A 22,136-nucleotide genomic window follows, 5' to 3' on the forward strand; every position below is an offset into this window, starting at 1 on the left:
ATACCAACACCCAGTTGGTCCTAGAATCGAGCAGATGTGAGGCCTCAGGGGCCATCGATGTAAGAACCCAGCTTCCAGCAGGAAAACACATTTGAGAAAAGTCTGTACACTTCAGTTCTTCCTGCAGTCAGGCAAAGGCTCAGACACCAGAAGTCCCAGGGTCCTCTGGGACTGTTGACCTTGAAAGGGGCACATCCCTGGTGCCTGTTACATGGCAGGTGCTGGATTTACACCTGGGGAGACAAGTCCAGCTTTGGATGGGGTTGACCTGCGTGGGAGGGAGGGCCAGGCAAAACCAGCCTGAATGTTTCCAGATTGGCCCTTGTCTTGGAGGAATGTAAGAGCAGCGATCCCCCACCTCCAGAGGAAAACTTCCTCTGTGAGCTCAGAGGTCTATCGGGCTCATCTGTCCTGATCCTGTCTCACTGGCGTCATTCCTATAGAAACTGCAGAAGCTGACTGTTCTGCACACCTGAGGTCCCCTCCACCTTCCAGATGGAACTCCACCCTCCTTCCCCTCTCTTCCTTCTGTGCCGGGAATTTGCATTCTTCAACCATCACTCATCATGAGCAGGTAATTCCTGGGCACAGGCGAGGCGAGGTTGTCATGGATATGGAGCAAACAGAGCGGGAATGGTCCTGCCCAGGCAGGGTTTACACTCTCAGTGGGAAGCAAGTTAAGATCTCAGAGCAAAGTAAGGGCACAAGCAGGAGAATCGCAATCAAGAAGAAGCACTCGAAATGCATGAAGCAGTGGCCCTGCCTTAGTCTTAGAGGGAAAGCTTTCTCAGGGATATCTCAGCTGAGACAGAAGGCATGTGACTTCACCAGGCAGAGGTACAGGATCAGGAGGAGACAGAATCTCTCCAGGAACCCTACACGGTTGGCCTGGCACTGAGAAAAGGGTGCGGGGGGCGGGGCGGGGGGGTGGCACTGAGAAAAGGGTGCGGGGGGCGGGGCGGGGGGGGCGGGTAGCAGACAGGGACGGTGAGCAAGGTGGGGGCCACACCTCCTTCTTGGAGCTGGAAAGGGCTGGAGCTATGGAGAGAGCCCAGAGAAGATGCTATAGCCAGGCCACCCCGGCAGGAATCTCAGCTCTGCCACCTACCTACAAGCAGAGTGGGTAACCCGAGCCTTAGTTTCCCCAACCTCAGCAGCCCACCGGGGCGATTAAATGCACTCACGGGGTGGGTGAGTTGTTTGCTGTTGTTTAGTCGCTAAGTTGTATCTGACCCTTTGCGACCCCATGGACTGTCACCCGTCAGTCCACAGGATTTTCCAGGCAAGAATACTGGAGTGGGTTGCCATTTCCTCCTCCAGGGGATCTTCCCGACCTAGAGATGGAACCCACGTCTCCTGCTTGGTAGGCGGATTCTTGATCACTGACCTACCTGGGAAGCCACAGGCAGACTGTTTAGCCTGATGTAAATGAAGGCTGGCCCCTGCCTTGGGGGCCGGGGATCCAATACATTGTTTTTCCCGCTGTGGAGCTGTTGTGTGATGGCGACTTCTTCCTCCTGTCACCCCTGGCTCTGTTGGCTGAGCGCCTCCACTCAGGCTGGTCCCTGGGCGAGGCCACTGCAGCATCCAGCCTGGAAGGCAGTGGTGTAACTCGGGGCGGGGGGAGGGGGGGCACCTCCTTCCCATCTGAGCCATACACCACCCCGGGGACTGCAGTTCACTTTCAAGGCTGCCCCCATGCTTCCTGTCAGCTTTGGAAATGCAGTTGCCAACTTTAGAGCTGAATCGATTGAGCCCCACAGATGGGTGACTCACCTCCCTAAAAAGAAGCAACCTCTCCTCTGTCCTGTCCCTTCTGGACTGAAAACAAAAAACTGGCTATAGACACAGAGTCAGAGTCTGGGGGCTCGAGCCCTGGTGCCCTCACCCCAAAACCCTTTAACGGTGTGTACCTGAGTCTTGGGACCTCGGCTTTCTCATTCTGAAACATACCAAAGCCTGCAAAAATAATGAGGATACTTAGAAGAGCTCGTAGGCTGTACAGACAACAGTAGCAGCAGTGGTCTCAAGGGCCACTTCCTGCTAAAGTGCAGCCACACAGAAATGCCAGGGGGCAGGGACAGGGTCTGATGGTTGGCTCTGCCCAAGGGACCCATCCCTCTCACCCTGGAATCCCAGTGTATAATCTCATGAAGTATAAGCAAGTCGGCCTCACTGATGAGGGATCAGGTTTAGTGCCAGAAATTAATCTAGGTTTTTCTTTTTGAGTTTGAAATAATGACACCTATGGGCAACACAGTGTATTGGTTGAAGTACTGGATCTGGAGATGCTAGATTCGAGATTTCTGCTCTTTATTTCCTGAGTGATCTTGAGCAAGTTTCCTCACCTCTCTGAGCTTTGGTTTTCTTGAGGTTTCGATGGGGATGGCAAGAATGCCTTCCTCAGAGAGTTTTGGTAAGGTTTCAATTCACTAATATACAAACAGTGCAAATCATGAAAGCATGTTTCTTTTATGCATTGCCCATTGGCTGCATTTCCCAGGATGCTTCAAGCCTTATGCTAAGTGCTCTGCCTAAGACCAACTTTAAGCCACAGTTCCCTCTCACGGGGACCAGTGTGCCAGCCTCCTGACCCATCTACCTGCCCTCAGTCATGTCTCTCCAGTCCATTACAAACAGAGCAACCACGGGAATCGTGTCATACAGTCACGAACTTCCCTGATGTCCAGATAATGATTTCTAAGTGTATTTCCCACTAAAAGGAACCAGGACCCCTTGGAGAAATGACTGACTCCAGGGCTTGGGCAGACTTGTAAACACAGCAGGTACACCCTGAACAGGCTTCCCTGTCAAAAAAAAGATACCTAGGGCCAAAAATATAAGACGACATTTGCAGTGGATTGAAATACGTCAAATATACTGACATTTTAAAAATCATGAGATCATAATGTTATGAAGACAAACACAAACCCTGACCCTCACTGACACCTTGGAAGGTTGCCGTGGCACCACTTATTACTTTGGAAACTGAATTACCAAAAAAAGGGATGTGACTGAGCATCTCTCTTGCCTTTGCTATAGGAAAAGACCCTGTATACTTCAAGGTTACCAAACGGTGGGTGAAAGTTCTAAGTTATAGAACAGGGATGGCTCATAAACGCGGAATGATTGATGGCAAAAGGAAACCATGATTCACAACCATAAACGAAATAATAATGTCCTAGGCTCCGACCATCGGTGACTTGTAAAGCCATCTGGGGAAAGGTTGAAGAGGAATTTCACAGCAGAGATCAGGTTATCCCCAGACTCTGTGATGAGTCAATATCACTGCAAGTGGGATAATCAGACATTCTGTTCTTCTCGACAGGACACAATGAGAAGTACACAGCAACAGCTCAAATTTGGACCTGAGTTCATCCAGGACTCTAGACTTAACGCTTTATTAAGGACAGAGAAGCTTGCCACATGATGCCTTGAGGGTGCTTATTCAGCTTAATCAGCCAAATCCAGCATGGGAAAAATTCTACAGGACACAGGATTCCATTTCTTCAATAAGCAACTGTCATTTAATAAAGAAGGGTAGTGACTACTATAGGTGAAAAGAAATTTACTAGGACCTTTCGTGGGTCCTGATTTGAACAAAACAACCTCAAAGACAAAATCTTTGAGATGACCGGAGGACACTGAGCATGAGCTAGATACTGGATAAAGGAAACAGCGTTAGCTGCACTTGAGGTAGATAATCATGGCAATGACTTTATATTTTTATTCATTTAACTGGCTGTGCCAGGTCTTTAGCTGCAACTTGCAAACTCTTACTGGCAGCGTGTGGGATCTAGTTCCCTGACCAGGGACTGAACCTGGGCCCCCTGCATTGGGAGGGCGGAGTCTTAGCCACTGGACCACCAGGAAAGTCCTGGCACTGGCTTTGGTACAAAGTCCTCATCTCTTTTAGAGCAATGTACTAAAGTATTTATCTGGCTCTGAGATTTGTTTGAAAATACGCCAGAGAAACGGAACTTGAGTTAAGGATAGTAACCTGAGTTACTCAGTACCTCGAGTTACTGAAGTATTCAAGAGGAAAGGTATTGAAGACTACAATTTCTAAGAAATGTGTACAGGACTTCCCTGGCAGTCCAGTGGTTAAGATTCCATACTCACAATGCAGGGGACCCAGGTTCGATCCCTGGTCAGGAAATTAAGATCTCGGCCAAAAAAAAGAAATGTGTAAAAAGTGTAGATAAGAGAGACAGACGTGTGATGAAGCAAATATAATAAATCTGTTAATGGCAGAATCTAAGTGGTGGGTGTATGAGTGCTCACTCTAACTTTCTTTCAATGTTGTTCTATGTCTGAAAATGTTCATAATAAGATGTTGGAGGAAAATACAGGAGGGGAAGGTGTACGCGTGCGTAGGAGAAACTAGAAGAGCGGAAGGTCGACCGCTATTGAAGGCGGTGGTGAATGCCTAGGGCTTGCTGTGCTATTCACGCTACCTCTGAATGCGTTTCCCAAAAAAGCTCATTTGTTGTACTAAAAAGTTTAAAAATACACAAAGCAAGATGGAAGGCACCCAGCCTACTGATTAGAACCTGAGTAGTCAATGGGCTCCCCAGGTGGCATTAGTGGTAAAGAACCCACCTGCCAATGCAGGAGACTTAAAAAGAGACGCAGGTTCGATCCCTGAGTCAGGAAGATCTCTGGAGGAGGAAATGGCAACCCACTCCAGTATTCTTGCCTGGAGAATCCCACAGACAGAGGAGCCTGATGGGCTACAGTCCATGGGGTCACAAAAATCTGGACATGACTGAAGCAGCTAGAATACACACACAGTCACTGAGTCATGTCCAAGTCTTGCGACCCCCTGGACTGCAGCCCGCCAGGCTCCTCTGGCCGTGGGATTTCCCAGCAAGAACAATGGAGTGGCACACCGGGTCAGAATGGCCATCATCCAAAAATCCACAGACAGCAAGTGCTGGAGAGGGTGTGGAGAAAAAGGAATCTTCTTGTACTGCTGGTTGGAATGTAAATTGATACAGCCACTATGAAGACAGTATGGAGATTCCTTAAAAAACTAGGAATAAAACCACCATATGACACAGCAGTACCACTCCTAGGCAAATATCCTGAGGAACCAAAATTGGGAAAGACACATCCGATGTTCACTGCAGCACTATTTACAATAGCTAGGACACGGAAGCAACCTAGATGTCAATCGACAGATGAATGCATAAAGAAGGCGGTGTACATATATACAATGGAATACTACTCAGCCATAAAAAAGAGCACAGTCGAGTCAGTTCTAACGAGGTGGATGAACCCAGAGCCTATTATGCAGTGAGATGCATGGAGAGAGGAGCATGGAAACATATACACTACCATATGTAAAACAGCCAATGAAAATTTGCTGTATGACTCAGGGGACTCAAACCAGGACTTTGTAGGAACCCAGAGGGGTGGGGAAGGGTGGGGAGGCAGGAGGAAGGTTTGAGGGAGGAGACACATGTACACCTATGGCTAACTCATGCTGATGTATGGCAGAAATCAAACCAATATTGTGACGTGATCATCAGTCAATTAAAAATAAACAAGTATAATTTTAAAAAAAAAGAATACTGGAGTGAATTGCCATTTCCGTCTCCAGGGGATCTGCCCGACCCACCCCCAGGGATCAAACCTGGGTCTCCTGCATTGGCTGATGGATTCTTTACCACTGAGCTACCTGGGAAATTAAAGTGTTTATTTCCCCATAAAGATCAAGTATCTGGTATAAAGTCATACTCTAATTTCTATCTCAGATCTGAAGGTAACAAGAGGCTGAGGGAGTTCACGCAACACCCAAGCAGGGGCACATAAAACTCTTTTGCATGAACACAAAACGCCTTTCCAGAGCTGTTCAAATAAAGTCACGATCTGGGGATGCTTGCAACTCTGATCACTTAGGATGGGCGGGGTCTTTCCATTTAAAACCTGGAGAGGTCAGTCAGTAAAGAAATCGCATCTTGGAAAAGATGCCCCAAGACACTGTTAGAAGCAAAAATTATTTAGAAAACAATGTCTATACCTTCCAGTTTTTAAATTGAAAAAGACCTGCTTCCTGGGAACTCCCCCTCAGTCGTGCCTGTGTGTGTCAAAATAACAGTAATGCCTGACGTGAGAGACAGGATGGAGAACACAGTGCATTTTCAGAACAAACAGTCTGAAGGACATAAGGTCTGTGCATTGTAAAGGGGCTTCCCAGGTGGCGCTAGTGGTAAAGAACCCACCTGCCTGTGCAGGAGACGTAAGAGACTCAAGTTCGATCCCTGGGTTGGGAAGATACCCTGGAAGTGGGCATGGCGACCCACTCCAGTGTTCTTGCCTGGAGAATCCCAAGGCCAGAGGAGCCTGGCGGTGTATGGTCCATAGGGCCACAAAGAGCCAGACACTGAAGCAACTGAGCACGCACACACGTGCACTGTTAAAGGTAAGGCTCCCTGGAAGGAGGAGAGACAGACCAAAGGATGGTTCAAGGAGGAGCCCGATTTTACTGCGTGCTTGATTCAAGACTTCCTTGGTACTACGCTTTTTAAAAATGAAACAAAATCATGCCTTTCTAGCCACAGAGGACACCAGAAATGCTTGACTCTTAAGAGTCTGCATTAAAAAAAAAAATGAGCAAGCTTGAGAAATCAGACATCTATACGAAACAGAATTCTCGTCCTGAAGACAGAAGCTTTGGGAGTCAAAAATCTCCCCCCTTGCCTTTTAGTTAAGCCTAAACTCTGGGTTTGGGGAACTGATGAAAGTTTGCACAGGGATCCCCAGCAACATAACCATTTATAGAAGCAAAGAAAGGTCCTTCATCTACGCTACATTTCCAGCCCTTTACATCAGCTTCTCACAACCAGCCATGCTTCTGTCCAGAGGCTGCCCTCACTACGTGTTAAATTCCTGTTCACCTGGACACTGGCTGTGTGGTCAATGACCCCAGGGAGAGGAGAGCTCACTTACCACTTATCTCTGCCTCTTTCCTTTCCCCATGTCCTTTCAACTGGGCATCCAGGCTGAATTTTCCAGGTTCCCTTTTTGCTGCGGACCTGAATGTCAGCTAGCCAGCTGCTCACTGCGGGGACTATAAATGTCACTTTCAGATGAACTAGCTCCTGCTGTTTAAAAATATCCCCGGGGCACTCCACTTCCAAGGCTTTGAAGAGCAAGCATAAGCCAGGCAAAGTGGGAAAAGTTCTGTCCCCTCCTTTTAATCCCATTCCTCACTTTATTTCAAAATCCCTAGATGTCATTTAAAGCCCAAGCTGCCGTCAGCAATACAAAGTCATTTTGGCCCTCCTGACACGTGCAGAAAATTAACCCTGAGCAGGTCGGGTGTTTGTGAAATGTTTTCTGGAACAAGCCCACAGTGAAGGCCCAAGATGATCACTTTGAAAAGATCTCCTGGCTTCTCTCTCCGCAAGAGATTTCGTTAAAACCCTCTAAAGGAAGATGCCACCTGATGAAATGTCTCCTATTTTTCAGGACCCAGGGGCAAAAAAAACAGAACCAAACAGCTCCGTTCCCATGCAGGGTCAGATGGCTGTCTCGGGGACTGGCGGAGGACATAAATCGGCTCTGTGCCACGGTTACAGAGTGTTCTGCACCTGGGGTGTGTGTGTGGAGGGAGCAGGGCTTGTAGGACAAAGGTCACGTCCAGATCCGAGTCAGAGCTGGGCAGGGAGGGGAGCCAAGGCCGCACAAAAGGGCATTCCACTGTGCTCCGAGAAAAGATAAGGGGACCGCAGTTCAGTGGCCTGGCAAGTGGAAAAACCCGAAGGGCGCTGAACTGATACACACGATTTCAGCGGTGGGTACGCCAGGGACAGCTTCACCCTGCCAGAGTGACTTCATTTCTGGGCACGTTTTTCAAGAAGGAAGAGTTAGCAAATAGTGAGTCTCATGGGATTTTCTCCAGTGGACTTACAAGGAGGAAGCGTATTTCTTACCTGCTGCCCGGGTTCTCCTGAGGCCTGGGTATCATCAGAGGGAGCCTGGAGTTGGGGATGAAAAACATGCAGGTCAGGGACTCAGTCAATGGCGGGGCTTAGGTTGTTTACCGAGACTGCTTCACTCCAGCGGAGCTCACACAAACCTTTGGAAGAGTCATCTCCCTAAACACAGACATGTCCTCCGATGTCTCTGGGGGGAGCCATTCATAACTCAGGGAAATTTTTTTAACACTCCATTGAAAACACTCTCCCTAATGACTCCAAAAAATTATGATCTGGGCAGAGGGTCAGTAAGTGGCGGGATCACTAACTAGGCTTTGAAATCAGATCGATCTGACTCTGAATTCTTGCTCTGTCACCTGTGGCTTTGGGCAAACGGCCAAGCCTGTTTTTTCATCTCATGACGTCACCACATGGTTGAGAAGAAGAAATAAAACGATACAAACTTCCCTGGTAGGCCAATGCTTGTGAATCCACCTTGCAACGCAGGGGAAGAGGGTTCAATCCCTGGTCAGGGAACCGAGATCCCACGTGCCGTGGAACAACTGAGCCCTCGCATTCTGGAGCTGAAGGGACACAACTAGAGAATTCCATGTGCTGCAAAGCAAGATTCCTCACGATGCAACGGAGATCCCGTGTGGTGCAACTAAGACCTGAAGGATCCTCCAGCCTACCCCTTTATCGTGCAGATGGGGAAACTGTGGCTTGAACTGGGGTTGGTGGGTCACATGATCTGTAAGCAGAGGAGGAGTAACAGAAATCCTCAAGTGGCCAAGACCTGCCACGTCCGGCCCCCCGACCCTGCGTGGTGTAACCCCCGCCCCGGGGGTCCCAGGTGACACCAACGCAGCTCTGAACTCCAGCTGCCCAAGGGGGAGGGGATGGAGCCAAAGCACAGAGTTCCTACAGGTACAGCGAGTTACCTTGCACAGGGATTTGCCCTGAAGACTCTGGCTCCTCTACCCTGAATTCTTCCTACCTCCCAGCCAGCCACCCTGACATCCCTGGGGCAGTCACTGCCTTCCTGGCGGGGCCTCAGGGCCCCCTGGTGGCCGTTGAAGGCCCAAGCTGCAGAGTTGGCCCATTGCCAAGCCCAGTTCACTTGTGGCCTTTTGCCCAACTGAGTTCCAGAGCAGGGTCCCACCCTGGATGCTGCGGCCCAAACCCTCCTCCCAGGGAAGGGATGATTCCACCCACAGAGTCCCATATCAGCTTTGTCCCAGGGTACCCCAGTTCTAAGAGTTCCATTTACCAAAATCTCCCTATGGCTTAAGAGTATCTGATTGTTACGTAGGATTGATTCTGAGTTTCCCTGTTTGGCCCATGGGTCAGCAGGGAGTTGCAGCTTTTTGTTGTCAGTGCCAGCCTGGGAAGGGTCTGTCCTCCTCCTCCACTGATAGCTACAGGGCAGGTGAGAAAGCTGGATTTGGAGCAGGCCTGCTGGGAGGATGCTGACGCTGACGGCCTTTGGAGGCCCTGAGCTCTAAGGACCCAGCTGCTCTGAACCAATGTCCCTTCTCTGACTCAGTCAGGGTTCAGGTGGAAACAGCCAGCCAGAGAGGGTAAGGGATCTGTCACAGGTATTTGAACTTAGGTGACTGCTGTCTGTTGTGTAGTCCCCCAGTCGTGTCCAGCTCTTTATGACCCTCCCTCGTCCCCCCTCCCCCCCACAATGGTAACCCAACAGGCTCCTCTGTCCATGTAATTTTCCAGGCAAGAATATTGGCATGGGTCGCCATTTGCTACTCCAGGGGATCTTTTCGAACCAGGGATTGAACCTCCATCTCCGGCACTGGTGGGTGAGTTCTTTACCACTGTGCCATCTGGGAAGTGCTAGGTGACCTGTAGGGGTTACTTAATGTAAGCTGTCTCTGGAGGGCTATATCCTTGAGTCTGATGCTGGAGCTTGAAGCCCCAGGCCAGGCTGTCGGGACAGAGGGATCTGAGGCAGCCAGGAGAAAGAAGGTGCTGGAATCCACAGGCACAAGCCCATGAGGAACTAAGTAATCTTAGTTCCCTGAGATGGTGTACCAAGAAGGGCACATAGCTTCTGCGGTATTGCCAAAAATGTATAAATTGATAAATCAAGGGAAAGACTGAGAACACGTCACAGACCAGCTTTGAACGAGACATCATAGTAAAGTGCAATGTGGCATCCTGGATCCTGATACAGAAAAGACATTACTGGGAAAATGAGAAACTTGAATAAAGCTCATATTTAGTAGGGAGCATTATACGAAACTTTTTTTAAATATAACTCCAGTTTTAGTCTTTTTGGCTGCACGGGGTCTTCACTGCTGTGTGGGCTTTCCCCTAGGTGTGGCAAGCAGGGGCCACTCTGGATGCCTGGGCTTCTCTTGTTGCAGAGCACAGGTTCTAGGGTTCGTGCGGTCAGCAGTTGCAGCTCTCGGGCTTAGCTGCTACTCAGCATGTGTAACCTTCTGGGACCAGGGATCAAACCTGCGCTCCCTCCATTGGCAAGCAGACTCTTTACCACTGAACCACCAGGGAAGCCCCCGTGCCGTTTTGATTCCTGGTTTTGATCCTTGTACTGTGGTTCAGTAAGATACAAACATGAGAGGGAGCCAGGTGAAAGGTAAATGAGAACAGAGTTTAACATAAGTTTACAGGTTCAAAAGGAAGTTCAGTGGGAAATCTGCTTCCCTCCTGTCCTTCAACTACCCAGGTTGCTTCCCCACAGGGATCAATGTTAGCAGTTTCTGATGTTTCCTTCTAGAGTAACTTCCGTCTGCCGCAACTAGTCTCCAGCCCATCTGCCGTATTTGCCATCTTGGCCTCTGACTCGCACATGCTTCAAATGCCTGGTGACCCATGGCTGCTCTCTCAACATCAAGAGCTGGAAAAATATTTTTTCCAGCCAGAAGAGGTTCCCAGCAGATCCCAACCCCATCTAGCCCCCGCCCACGCTCCACAGCACCCAGGGTGCTACTCAGGGTGGGGAGGGGTCCCAGCTTTGAGCATGCCTCACCTCCTCCTGCTTGTGCCCCTCTCAGGAGACCCAGGGCTTCCGAGGCTGCCAGGCAGTGGAGCGGGGGCAGGGGTGGGAGGAAGGAGGAAGCACAGGCAAGTGTGGCCCTTCCTGCTCACAATGATTGTCATGGTGACCCAGGGTTAAGACTAGTCCAAGGGCATTCGCCCAGGGCCCAAAAGAACTAGGCACAAGTGAAACTTCAACAGTCTTTTATTATCAAACTCAGGCAGCTCTAAACCCAGCTGGGTTAACCCTTTAAACCCAGCTTATAGCAAATGTCATCTGGGGATGGAGGTGCACATCTAATAAAGGCTGTCTCTTAAAAGAGGATTAAAAATATATATACATATCTGCGTATCTTTTAAAAAAGCAAAATTCACCAGTGTCGCAGAAAAGAAAAATCCTAAAGTGATTTCAGTCCAACTCCCACCCCTCTAAATGAAGGAACAGCATTGGCAGTCTCTGGTGACTCAAAAACGCCAACTCAGGATGTACCCAGGAAGAAAGCATTTCTTTCCTCTTAAAACAATGCTTTCTGCTTCATGTTCAACTTCCATAGCTTACTCCTTAGAAACACCTGAAGAATTACTATATAAATAAGACCAGATTTGCTTTTCCCAGCTTCTATTCACTGAAAGTTCACACCAAGGATGGTCCCTTAGCAATTTCACCTCTACTATAGGCAGGAAATCAATCCCTAATTTCTAGGAACTGACAATACATGCTCAGTCTTCCTGAGGGCTCCAAGAAAGACCGCAGATCAGACTGAAATGCCAGGGCAGGCAAAGGGGGCCTTTCCAAATAAACACAGTCAGCATCCCACATCTAAAGTCTAACCTATCAGTAAAAACAAGCAGCAGCTGGCTGTAACAGAAGGGGCTTCTCTCCCTGCTCTAACTACGAAGGCGCTAACAAAGAGGAAGAGTCCGCACTTGACCTCAGGTCCCTCCCGGGAAGCCTGAGCCACAGCTGGTGTGGTCCAGTTCTCTCTAGCTGAATAAAGCCGCCACCCCCAGGGAGCCTGGCTCATGGCTGCTCCACTTGAAACATGTTCCCTTGTGCAGGGTGCTTGAGAATCACGAGGGAGATTTTCTTCTTACTTTGACTTCATAAACGACCAATACTTCTATTTCACAGCGTTTAGAAAACTGCTCAGAGACCCCAATCTCCAGGGTCAATGTCACCCCCAGGATCCAGGTCACAAGGTCACAGGTCCTTCCAGTTGATGGGCTCTTTGCCAGACTTCTGAAGCAGCTCGTTGGTTTTAGAGAAATGCCTGCATCCGAAGAAGCCCCTGTACACGGACAGCGGTGAGGGGTGCGCGGTCTGCAGCACGTGGTGCCGCTTCTGAAAGAGGGGGAGACGGGCGGTGAGACCGTGGGGGCACATTTGGAATTTTTAACCAAACCACTCTGGCATTTGCCCTTTCCATCAGCTCTGCCACTCCGCCGTGCCAGCTCTAAATTCAGTGTCTGCACAGGTCTGTGCGTGAGTTCATCCTCCAATGGCTGGTAGAGCCACTACCCAGGGAGGAGGGTCCGAGAAAGCAGAAGACCCCTCCCTCTCCACCTTCTGCTGGGCACTCTGTGTGGGTGCCTGTGTCCTCCTATGACCCAGCAGTCCCACTGCTGAGACTGCCCCTGGTAAGGGACTCAGCGATGCACGCATCTTCACAAAGGTGCAGGGCCGAGCAGGGCCGAGCAGGGACACTGCTGCGCAGCTCCTAGCCGGTGAAACCTGCTATAAACCCAGTGCTATGTGTGCAGAAGATAAAACATATTTTCCTAAAGGTTCTGACAATGCAACACTGCATAGCTACCAGAACAACAAGGTCAAGCTATACATGCTGATATGAGGAGCCCTCAAAATCTGTCACAGGTGGAAAAAGAGAGACAAGAAAGGATAAGTGCATTAAAAAAAAAAATCTTCTGGGGGAAGGGGAGCAGATAAGACCCAAGACACTAATTATAGTAGTTCCTTTAGGGGAAGGAGTAGAAGGCATTTCTTTTCCATCCTGTACCTTTGCTGTTTCAATCATCTCACCACAAAAATGGAATACTTAAAATTTATTAAAATGTCACCTGTAGCTAACTGAGTGGGAAGATCCTGGACCATTTTTGTTTTCTTCCTAATTCTTTCCTGTATTTAACTAAACATCACCCAACAAGTAGTTTCTGTCTCAGATGGTGAAGAATCCTCCAGCAGTGGAGGAGATCCCCCGTCGATCCCTGGGTCGGGAAGACCCCCTGGAGGAGGGCAGTAGAACAGCAACCCACTCCAGTATCCTTGCCTGGAGAATCCACGGACAGAGGACCCTGGCGGGCTATAGTTCATGGGGTCACAGGGACACAACTAAGCAATTAACACAACACCCTGCGAATAACTGTCTTTCAAGACACGGCTGCTTTCAAGGAGCTCGGTCCAGGAGGGGCTGCTGGGGAGGCTGGGCAGCCTGGATCCAGGTGCTGGCCCTGCCGTTCAGCAGTGGGGCACCCTCCAGAGTCGCTGACTGTCCCTAGGCCACTTTTCACCTGTGGCCTGGGAGTAACAGCAGTGACAGCTTGGTTAAGATCCCATGAAGAACAAAGCTGGGTCTTGTGCACAGAGCATCAGGAAGGGATGCAGGCCAGGTACTCAGCACAGGATCCGGTGGGCAGGGCAGGTCCCTGTGTGCACTCCAAGGACAAGTCAGCAGCCAGCATGGGGCACACAAAGACCTCCACATGCTGGACAAACACAGGCAGGAGTGGGGCGCCCACGAGAAACCCAGGTGGTTCGGGGGTCTGGAGTTCAGAGGCTGAGAGGCAGGCCAAGGCCACCCCCAGACCCCAGCTGGTGACCCCAGTCAAGGCTTTCCAGGGAGGCGTCTGAGCACGCTGGGCAAGATGAGATGAGGCCGACCTGAGGCTAAGATGGGCAGGTGGGGAGGGCGGGGCGGGGGTGGGGTGGGGTGCATGCAGCGGAAAGGGGGAAGAGAGAGGTCTAGAACATGTGATTATTTACTTTCAAACTAAACCATATTTAATACTATAGATTACAGAGATACTGAGTAAGCGTGCTTCTGACCACAGACTGGAAATGCCTCTCATACACATTTTGTTGCCTAGGTAAGCAGACCTTACTGAGCAGTCAGTTCATTTATGCCAGGTTTTATTCGTACTACTCCCTCCCCAAAAGAAAAACACCTGAAAATATCCTGCTCGTTCACAAAGAACCTCTACAGAGAAAAATTAAGATGGAACTCCACTTCAGAGAAAATGGAGAGGATAAATGACATGCGAGTCCAGTCTCTGGACCTGAACTTGATGGCTGGCTTGGTACCCTCGCCCGCAGGCCCACCTAGGTCTGGGCAGGATGCTCACATCAGAGTCAGAAGCTCCACTCACAAGTGAGCGGGCAAGTGGCCTCGCCTCCCTGAGCCTGGCGCAAAGGGGAGCCCGCGTATCCCCCATGCCTTGCCCTGGACGTAGCCTTTGTTAAGATCAGGTGAGTCGCGGCCTAAGAAGGGCTGGACTTGCTCCGACAGGGGCGGGAGTTCAGCATGTTTGCGCATCTCTGACACACCACCAACTGCCAGGCCTCCCTGATTTCTCCTTCACTTATCCAAGTGTCTACACTATAATTTCTCCACCCAGCTTCACTGCCCAATTCAGTGCCTCCAGCAGCCCAAGCTAAGCACCCCTCCTTGCTGCCCGCCTGCATGCCTCCCCCCGTCCCAGCCCCACAACAACCAGTCTCCTTCAAACCAGCTTTACCTGCAGTCTGTGCCAGGCATCCCAGAGAAACGCCAGGGCTCAGCCCAGAGCGGTGGCGATTGGGGTGGTTTTAGGACTGGGTTAAAGGGCATGAGGGGAAGGCTTGGAGAATGACTTCTGGGTGGGCTTTTTTTTTGGTCAAGGTGCACGTGGGGATTCGACTAGGGCTTGAATCCCAGGGCCCCTGCAGTGGAAGCATGGGATCTTAACTTTTTAGGATGACTTCTGGTTTTTCATCACAGTAACTGGGTATGCATGGGTGCCTCGCTAAGTAAGTGGAGAAGGAAGGAACAACTTGGGGAGGATGCGGGGAGGGCAGAGAATGACGAGCTGAGTTAGTGGTGTCAGGGACTGGCAGCCAGAGCGCGGACGGTGTTTCCGTGGGGGAAGGTGCATCTGCGCTGAAGTGGGACTCTCCGTGTTCTGTGTACACCCTCAGACTTGCTGAAAGCAAGGCTCGCCTGACTCGCCATCTGCTGCATTGCTACATGGACGGAGCCCGAGGGCCTGCGCAGCTTCCCATGCACACGGCAAGCTTATGCCAGTGCCATCAACTGCATCCAAGCAGAAGCGGGCCGACCGCTTTCCTCACTACACAACTAACCATTTTATCTAAGCTCTGCTAGATACAGACCTTTTTTTTGGCCTCACCATGTGACATGTGGGATCTTAGTTCCCCAGTCAGGGATGGAACACAGGGCCCCTGCATTGCGAGAAGTCTTAACCACTAGACCGCCAGCAAAGCCCGAGTCCTGTTCAATTTTTGACGGGAAACCTAATACTATCATAGTCGTAAGGAAAAATAAGCTTCATTTTAAGAAATGGATTTTCTAGGACCATATAACTGAAATTCTTAGAATACTCTAGCCTGCTTTAAACTATTAAAAAAAAAAAACCCCACACAACATACCCTATCAATGGCACTGCCCTTCTTCTGAGCATAAGAGCCCCAGAGCAAGAAGACAAGGCCGTGGGCGTTCTGGTTGAGCCATGACACAACGGCATCCGTGAACTGCTCCCAACCTCTCTCTCTATGAGAGTTGGCCTGGTGCGCCCGGACCGTGAGGACGGCGTTGAGCAGCAGGACACCTGCGAACACACAGTGAAAAGCGGTTTCCAGGGAGGCTGACATGCGGAACCTAAAATACGGCACAGATGAACGAGCCCAAGAAACACACAGACTCCCAGATCACAGAGAACAGACTTGCGGGTGCCAGGGACTGGAAGTCTGGGTTAGCAGACACAAACTATACAGATGATGGGCAAGCAACATGGTCCTGTGCAGCACAGGGGGCTCTGCATCAGTATCTTGTGATAAACCAAAACGAAAAAGAATCTGTATAATGGAAGCACTCTGCTATACAGCAGAAATAACACAACATTGTAAAATCAACTATATAGCAATAAAATTAAAAAATTTAAAAAAAAAAGAGGCTGAAATGAGTCAGCCCCAAAACCCAATAATGAGCTCAGTGCAAGACAAAACCAGGTAGCATCAGGACAGGATCTGTAGGTGCCTCTGGGTGAGATCTATTTTCGCCTCTACACTTTCAACATCTTCTGAGTATACAATCATACATTACATCCATCATGGGAAAGAACTGTTAAAAAAAATATATATATATACGTATATATCCTAAGTGACATGAAATAACCTCAGAATTTAACACAAGGAAGCCAAGACATTTCACTGAAACAAAAATTTCACTGTAAGAAAACAAAGAGTAAATATTCTTTCCTTCTCCTGGTTATAGTTTATTTGTTCAGAAAGAAAGAAAAAGTCCTGTAGATAGGTATTAAACACATAACACAAGCCGTGTATTGAAATGAGAAAACTGAGGCTGCCTCCTGAATGGTCCAAGCGGGTAACCGTGAAGTATGGATGCCAAGCAACCAATTTTCTCTTTCACGTTACAAATAAACATGAGAAACACTGGCTGCAGGATGAGACATGTCTTGACTGAAACTTAGCCATTTTACTAGAGCTTTCTAGTTCCACATGGGTATCTTTTAAAAATATAAGCCGGCCAGACAGGAAAGAGAAGACTCTTGAAATCCACCCAAAACACATCTAGCTGTGGTTAGCTTACCTTGTTTGGCCCATCCGGATAAATCTCCATGACCAGGGTGAACAAAACCATCTATGTCTGTAGACAGCTCTTTATAAATGTTTTCCAAACTGAAAGCAAGTCAAAAGAAAAACAAAAACCCCACAATCTTAAGTACCATTCTGAAAGTTTAAGACCCGCCAGCACACACGCAAATTACGGCCTACAAAGCCAGCCCTTGGGGCTGCCCCTCCTTTCTGACAGGCACACCTGGGGAAGCCCTTTACCTCGGTCACTGCTAGTGTTTAGGGAAGAGAACTTTGGAAAACCCAGCAAATTAGCCCAGGATTTACCACCACCCTCAGGCTATGGGTTTAAAGTTTATATCTTTAATAAGTTTATTACATTTACAAATGATACATGAAATCCTCCAAAGCAGTTCTTGACCAGAGGTGATTTCTGCCCTCCGGGGGACTTCTGGAAATGTCTGAAGACACTTTTTATCATCACAAGTAGGGGGCAGTACTGCTGGCCAGAGGTGCTGCTGAGTATCGTACAGGGCAGTCCCAGCCTGCAGCACAACAAAGACCCAGCCCCAAATGTCAGCAGTGCCGAGAATGAGAAATCCTGCTCCAAAGGCGAGTGGAGGTCCCACAGACAGGCGCACCTGTAACCCGCAAAGCACGCATCTGAAAGTAGTCACGACTGGAGCCACCAGTACAGCCTGCCTACCTGGGCGGGGGCGGCACGGGTCTCTGAACACTGAAGCAGAGCCCATGAGCTTGATTGGGTCCGTGATATGGATCCTGTCCCAAGATGACAACCTTCACCTGTGAACACCAGACGGCGAGGATCAAACAGTGCGAATGGACACCTGGCTGCTGCCAACTCATACAACGGGGCACTGAGGCAAGGGCAGCCCCAACCCGATCCCACTCAGGGCCTCGGAAGGGCGGAGGTGGGGCCTGGCCCTATGGCTCTGCATGACCAAGCTATCCTTCCCTCAGTCACCTCCTGCAACGTCCCTTCCCTTTTCCGACCTGGATATTTGAAACAATTGGGGATCAACTCTGCTTCCATCCCCTTTGTTTTCCAAATTACAAAAGGAGTTACGCCCTTGTCACAGTATGACCATCCAGAAACATGCCAAGCGGTCACTTCTATCCCATCTTGATCCAACTGTTTGTAATCAGCCATATAATGAGGGTCACTGGACTCATCACTCTAAAGTTTTTGTGTTTCTCCTGTCATACATTGTGAGTCTCCTTTAAGTCAATAGAGCTCAATCATTAACGGGCAGTCAGTTGGTTTCCCAATTTTTTCCCTTACAAAAGACAATGAGGTAAACATCCTACTATATGTATCTTTACATACTGTTGCTTTTTTTGGCCATGCCGTGTGGCATGCCGGATCTTATTAATAATTCCCTGACCAGGGATGGAACCTGTGCCCTCTGTACTGGAAGTGAGGAGTCCTAACCACTGGATGCCAGGAAAGTCCCATTGTTGCTTTTATTTCTATGGAACAGATTCAGAAGAGTGGAGTTGCTGGTCAGAGGATAAGTGTATTTAAAATTTTCAGACATATTCCAGATAGCTTTTCGACAGATTAAAAGAAATTCCCATCCTCCACCAGCTGCATTATGAAGGTGCCTGTTCCCCTGGACAGGTACACTGAGGAGATACTGTGGGTTTGATTCCAGATCTCCTCATTAAGTGAGTATGGCAATAAAAAACAAGTCATGTAAATGTTCTGGTTCCCAAACTGTCCAACTGTATGAGGTCAAAAAAAAGCACAGATAGTATTAAACAGTAATTTATGGCTAAAAAATGCTAACCATCACTTGACAGTGCAACAAAACTTCCATTTGTAAAAACTGCAGTTATCTGTGAAGTGAAATAAAACGAGGTCGGCCTGTGTCCTCTTAAGGGATGGCCCCTGAGGAAACTGAGGTCATTGTCAAGGTCAGTGTTAGCATACTACTAGGCCTTTTGATGGATGCCCACCCACCTCTCTTCATACCCACACTCCTGTCCTGTTCCTTAACATCTTCCTCCATGGCTGAAGTACACTGTATCCTTAAGAATCCAGACTGGACCCGGCCACTTTCATGGACCTCTCTGTCCCCCTGGTTGGTATCCACGTGGGCCCCAGCATATTCTTGAAGAAACCTATCCAGGAGCAAAGCTGTCCCGTCTGGTCCTAGATAAGGGCCTAGGTGGAGCCAAGTAACATCCCTGCCCTCCATACGCTCATGGGCAAAGAAGCCCCCAGGCCATCTGATTCTCAGAAGTCTCATGCTCTTTACTTATTCTTTCTTTACAGTATTGCTCGCTGATATTCAAAACAGCACATACTTCAGTGCTGGGGCAACCCAGCACTGAATTTAATAGGACTTAAGGGTTTTTTTTAAACTCTATAAACAAGGAGATAAGTTAAAAGTACTTGCTCTAAAATGAAAATTAAGACATTTGCTAAGTTCTAGGAGTGGCAACCTTATCATGATGGCTTCCTCAACAATTTTGCTTCCCTCTGATTTAAGACACTTACTAAGTCATGGGATTCCCACCCTCAGCTTATAAAATCAGTAAGGAAAAAGGAGAACAAAAACTAGAACACCTCCAGTGCAAGCAGATACTGAAGGTTTAGAGGGAATCCACATCACAAAGGTGGTAGGGGACAGGCTTCCTTCCAGGAGGTGCCAGAGACGGCTCTAGCTGGTTTTCAAAAGACAAAAGTGAGGAGAGTCACCAACTGGTCCCGCTCCAAACCAGGAGAATGGGAGGTGGAGGTGAGGCTGGGAAGCAGCTGTGTGTTCTCCTGTGAACTCGCCATGACCTATGCGAACGCACCATCAAGCTTCTGAACAGGAGTCTGAGGCGACCAGAGCTCCCAGTGCGCAGCCATTGCACACAACGAACTAAAGCAAAGAGATGTCTTTAGCAGACATGTTTAAGCCAGAAGTCAGCGATAAGGCAGTGCGGTCACACAGAAAGAACAGAGATACCAGTCAAGATGGAGCTGCTGGGAACCAGCTGAAAGACACTTAACTGCTTCCTGCCTCAGTTTTCCCACCACCACAATAATACCCCGCATGGGCATGGGGTCCATTCCAGAATTAAAAAAAAAAAGAAGTCACAGCACATGCACAAACTTCTCTTTTTTTGTTGCATAAATGGCACACAGTAAGACAGCCTGCCAAACCTCACAATTTCAGTGTTCTACCTTATGAGTAGTGGTTTAACTCCACTGCCCCGAATTAAGAAATGCCATTTGAATCCCACTCCCGTTTTAGTAATTTCAGTAAAATTCAGCCACAACTTGTACTTACGTCTCTTATGTCACACATCTGGGTCCACGTGAAGACTTGATGAGGGGGAGGGTAAACAGGGTAATGTTTTCTTTCTTCTGCAACAAATCCCATAAGCTGACGGGAAGATAAACTAGGTTTACAAACCACATTCTCACAGGAAAGCTAAGAATTCAGTAAGAAAGTTTCAGTTGGAAGAACTATTACCTAAACCTTTTCCAAGTCTTATACCCAAATTCTGCTGGGGAAATCCGAAACAGTCCCCGCACCCCACCGACCTTTCAATACCCTCGGGCTTTCTTTGGGCTGGGTCCAAGTTGATTGGCTCTGCGGCCGGCCCTGATTTCCCGCGCGGGTGCAAACCGCTCCCCCTTTTTTATCTTTTTTTTAAACCCAGATTTTTAGTCTGTCGAGTTTGTGGTTTTACTTCGCCACTCTTTCCTTGAGAGCAGACTAAGTAACTGAAAGGGTTAGCAGAAGCTGTGATAGTTATCATAACATTGTAGAGCAACCACACTCCTATTTTTTTAAAAAATTTAAAACCCAGCACAGTCAAAACTAAATAAAAACAAACTTTAAAATATCAAAATAGTAGTGACATTAAAAAAATTTTTTTAGTTACTTTAAAAAACTTTTAAAAGAAGCTATGATATCATCTCACAGCCTTTTAAAAACTTTAAACTGCAGATTGAAAACACCTTGACTGTATTTTACCCCCTGAGCATGAAAAGAACGTTGAAGGAGGAAAAGGAGGAACCACGAAAGCAATCTCGTACAACCGTGGGCTTGGCCCGCTCTATGCACAAGATGCCCGCAGCCTCCAAGTTTACCTTTATGAAGTATGGCTTCCCGAACTCCCCGCTGAGGTGTTTCTTCCAACTCTCACCAAAACCCACTGGCACGTTACGCGCCGCGAGTCTGAGCAGCGCGGCCGCCTTGTTCCTCTGGATGCGGATCAACTGCTCCGGGCTCAGCGGCGACGAGGGCGGCGTGCCGGGCTCCTCCGGCCCGGCCCGGGGCTTCTTGGCGGGGCTGGCCTGTAGGTAGTCCCCGCAGAGGCGGCTCAGCAGCTGCAGCGGGCCTCTCCCGGGCACGCGCAGCTTCCGCCCCCACCCCAACGGCCCCGGGCAGAGGACCCCCATTCGTGGGGGTTTTTAGGCCCGGGGACCCTGGGCTGATCCCGGTCAGGCCCTAGCAGGCCGCGGCCCCCATTTTCGAGTTCGGCACCACAACAACGCGGGGGCAGAAGGGCTTGGGACGAAGACTCGCGGCGCCTCGCGAGGGGTTGGCTGCGAACGGGGCTCGGGACGCCGACGCCCCGCCCCCTCGGGCCCCGCCACTGGCGTCCCCACGCTGTCTTTTCGCGGCAAAAACCTTCCCCGCCGGGGCCCACCCCTTCCCTCCTCCGACTGGAGGGCGGGCCGGCCCCCTCGCCTCTGATTGGCGGCGTGGGCCCTGAGGCTCGCCCCCATTGGCTGGCCCCTCAGCATGGCCGCCGATGGGGCGCTAAGGCGGCTGTTTTGAACACGTGGAGGCGGGCCCCGTTCACCCAGTCAGCTGCACATTCCCGCAACCCCCTCGGCCCAGGTCCCTCTCGCGGGGTCCGCCGCCCTCCTCACCCCCCCCAACCCTTTTCGGCCTCCCTGAACCCTGGCCCCACGAGAGGTCCCCCCACCCCTAACCGCTCCTCACCGCCACATCCCCGCTCTGAGCTACGGCCGCCACGCCGGTCCCCGGGTCGGCCGGCTCGGGGCTGCAGGCACTTCGCTTCCTGGCGGGGTTCGGGGAGAAAAAGGAGTAGAGCGTCTTCTGGCCGATCATCCCGAAGCCGAGGAAGAAGCCAACGCGCGCCGCCCGGGGTCCCGCGAGTTTGGCGCCAGCCGCGGTGGTCAACAGTTGGCGCCAAGCCGCCCGCGCATGCTCCAAATGGGATTCTGGGCGGGGGGCGGTGGAGGCCCCAGCGCGCATGTGCGGGAGGGGCTGAGACGCGAGAACCCTGGGGCCTAGTGGGGTTTCGAATTGTGTTTGGAAAAGGGCGGAGTTCCTTAGGTCGGTTCGCTCAGCTATTTGACTGTTTTATTCATTATT

At 49.8% G+C, this 22,136-nt stretch overlaps 2 protein-coding genes across 2 annotated transcripts in view; both read right to left on the bottom strand.

Moving 5' to 3' along the window:
• Nucleotides 1-8,116, bottom strand: part of ACACB (acetyl-CoA carboxylase beta) — a 137,811-nt gene extending 129,695 nt beyond the window's left edge. Inside the window, 2 exon segments of the mRNA XM_052655120.1 lie at nucleotides 7,941-7,985; nucleotides 8,087-8,116. Of these exon segments, the coding sequence (XP_052511080.1) occupies nucleotides 7,941-7,985; nucleotides 8,087-8,101 (60 nt within the window). The 5' untranslated portion in view covers nucleotides 8,102-8,116.
• A 3,011-nt stretch (nucleotides 8,117-11,127) lies between these two features.
• Nucleotides 11,128-21,869, bottom strand: UNG (uracil DNA glycosylase). The gene is made up of 7 exons (XM_052654688.1): nucleotides 21,741-21,869; nucleotides 20,879-21,085; nucleotides 20,070-20,165; nucleotides 17,471-17,568; nucleotides 16,781-16,869; nucleotides 15,601-15,779; nucleotides 11,128-12,282 (listed from the first exon to the last, which is right to left on the bottom strand). Exons 1-7 carry the CDS (start codon nucleotides 21,867-21,869, stop codon nucleotides 12,142-12,144), a joined length of 939 nt encoding a protein of 312 aa, XP_052510648.1. The 3' UTR covers nucleotides 11,128-12,141.
• Nucleotides 21,870-22,136: the final 267 nt, after the last annotated feature.

This window comes from Budorcas taxicolor, chromosome 17, assembly GCF_023091745.1.
Source record: "Budorcas taxicolor isolate Tak-1 chromosome 17, Takin1.1, whole genome shotgun sequence".
Lineage (NCBI taxonomy): Eukaryota > Metazoa > Chordata > Mammalia > Artiodactyla > Bovidae > Budorcas > Budorcas taxicolor.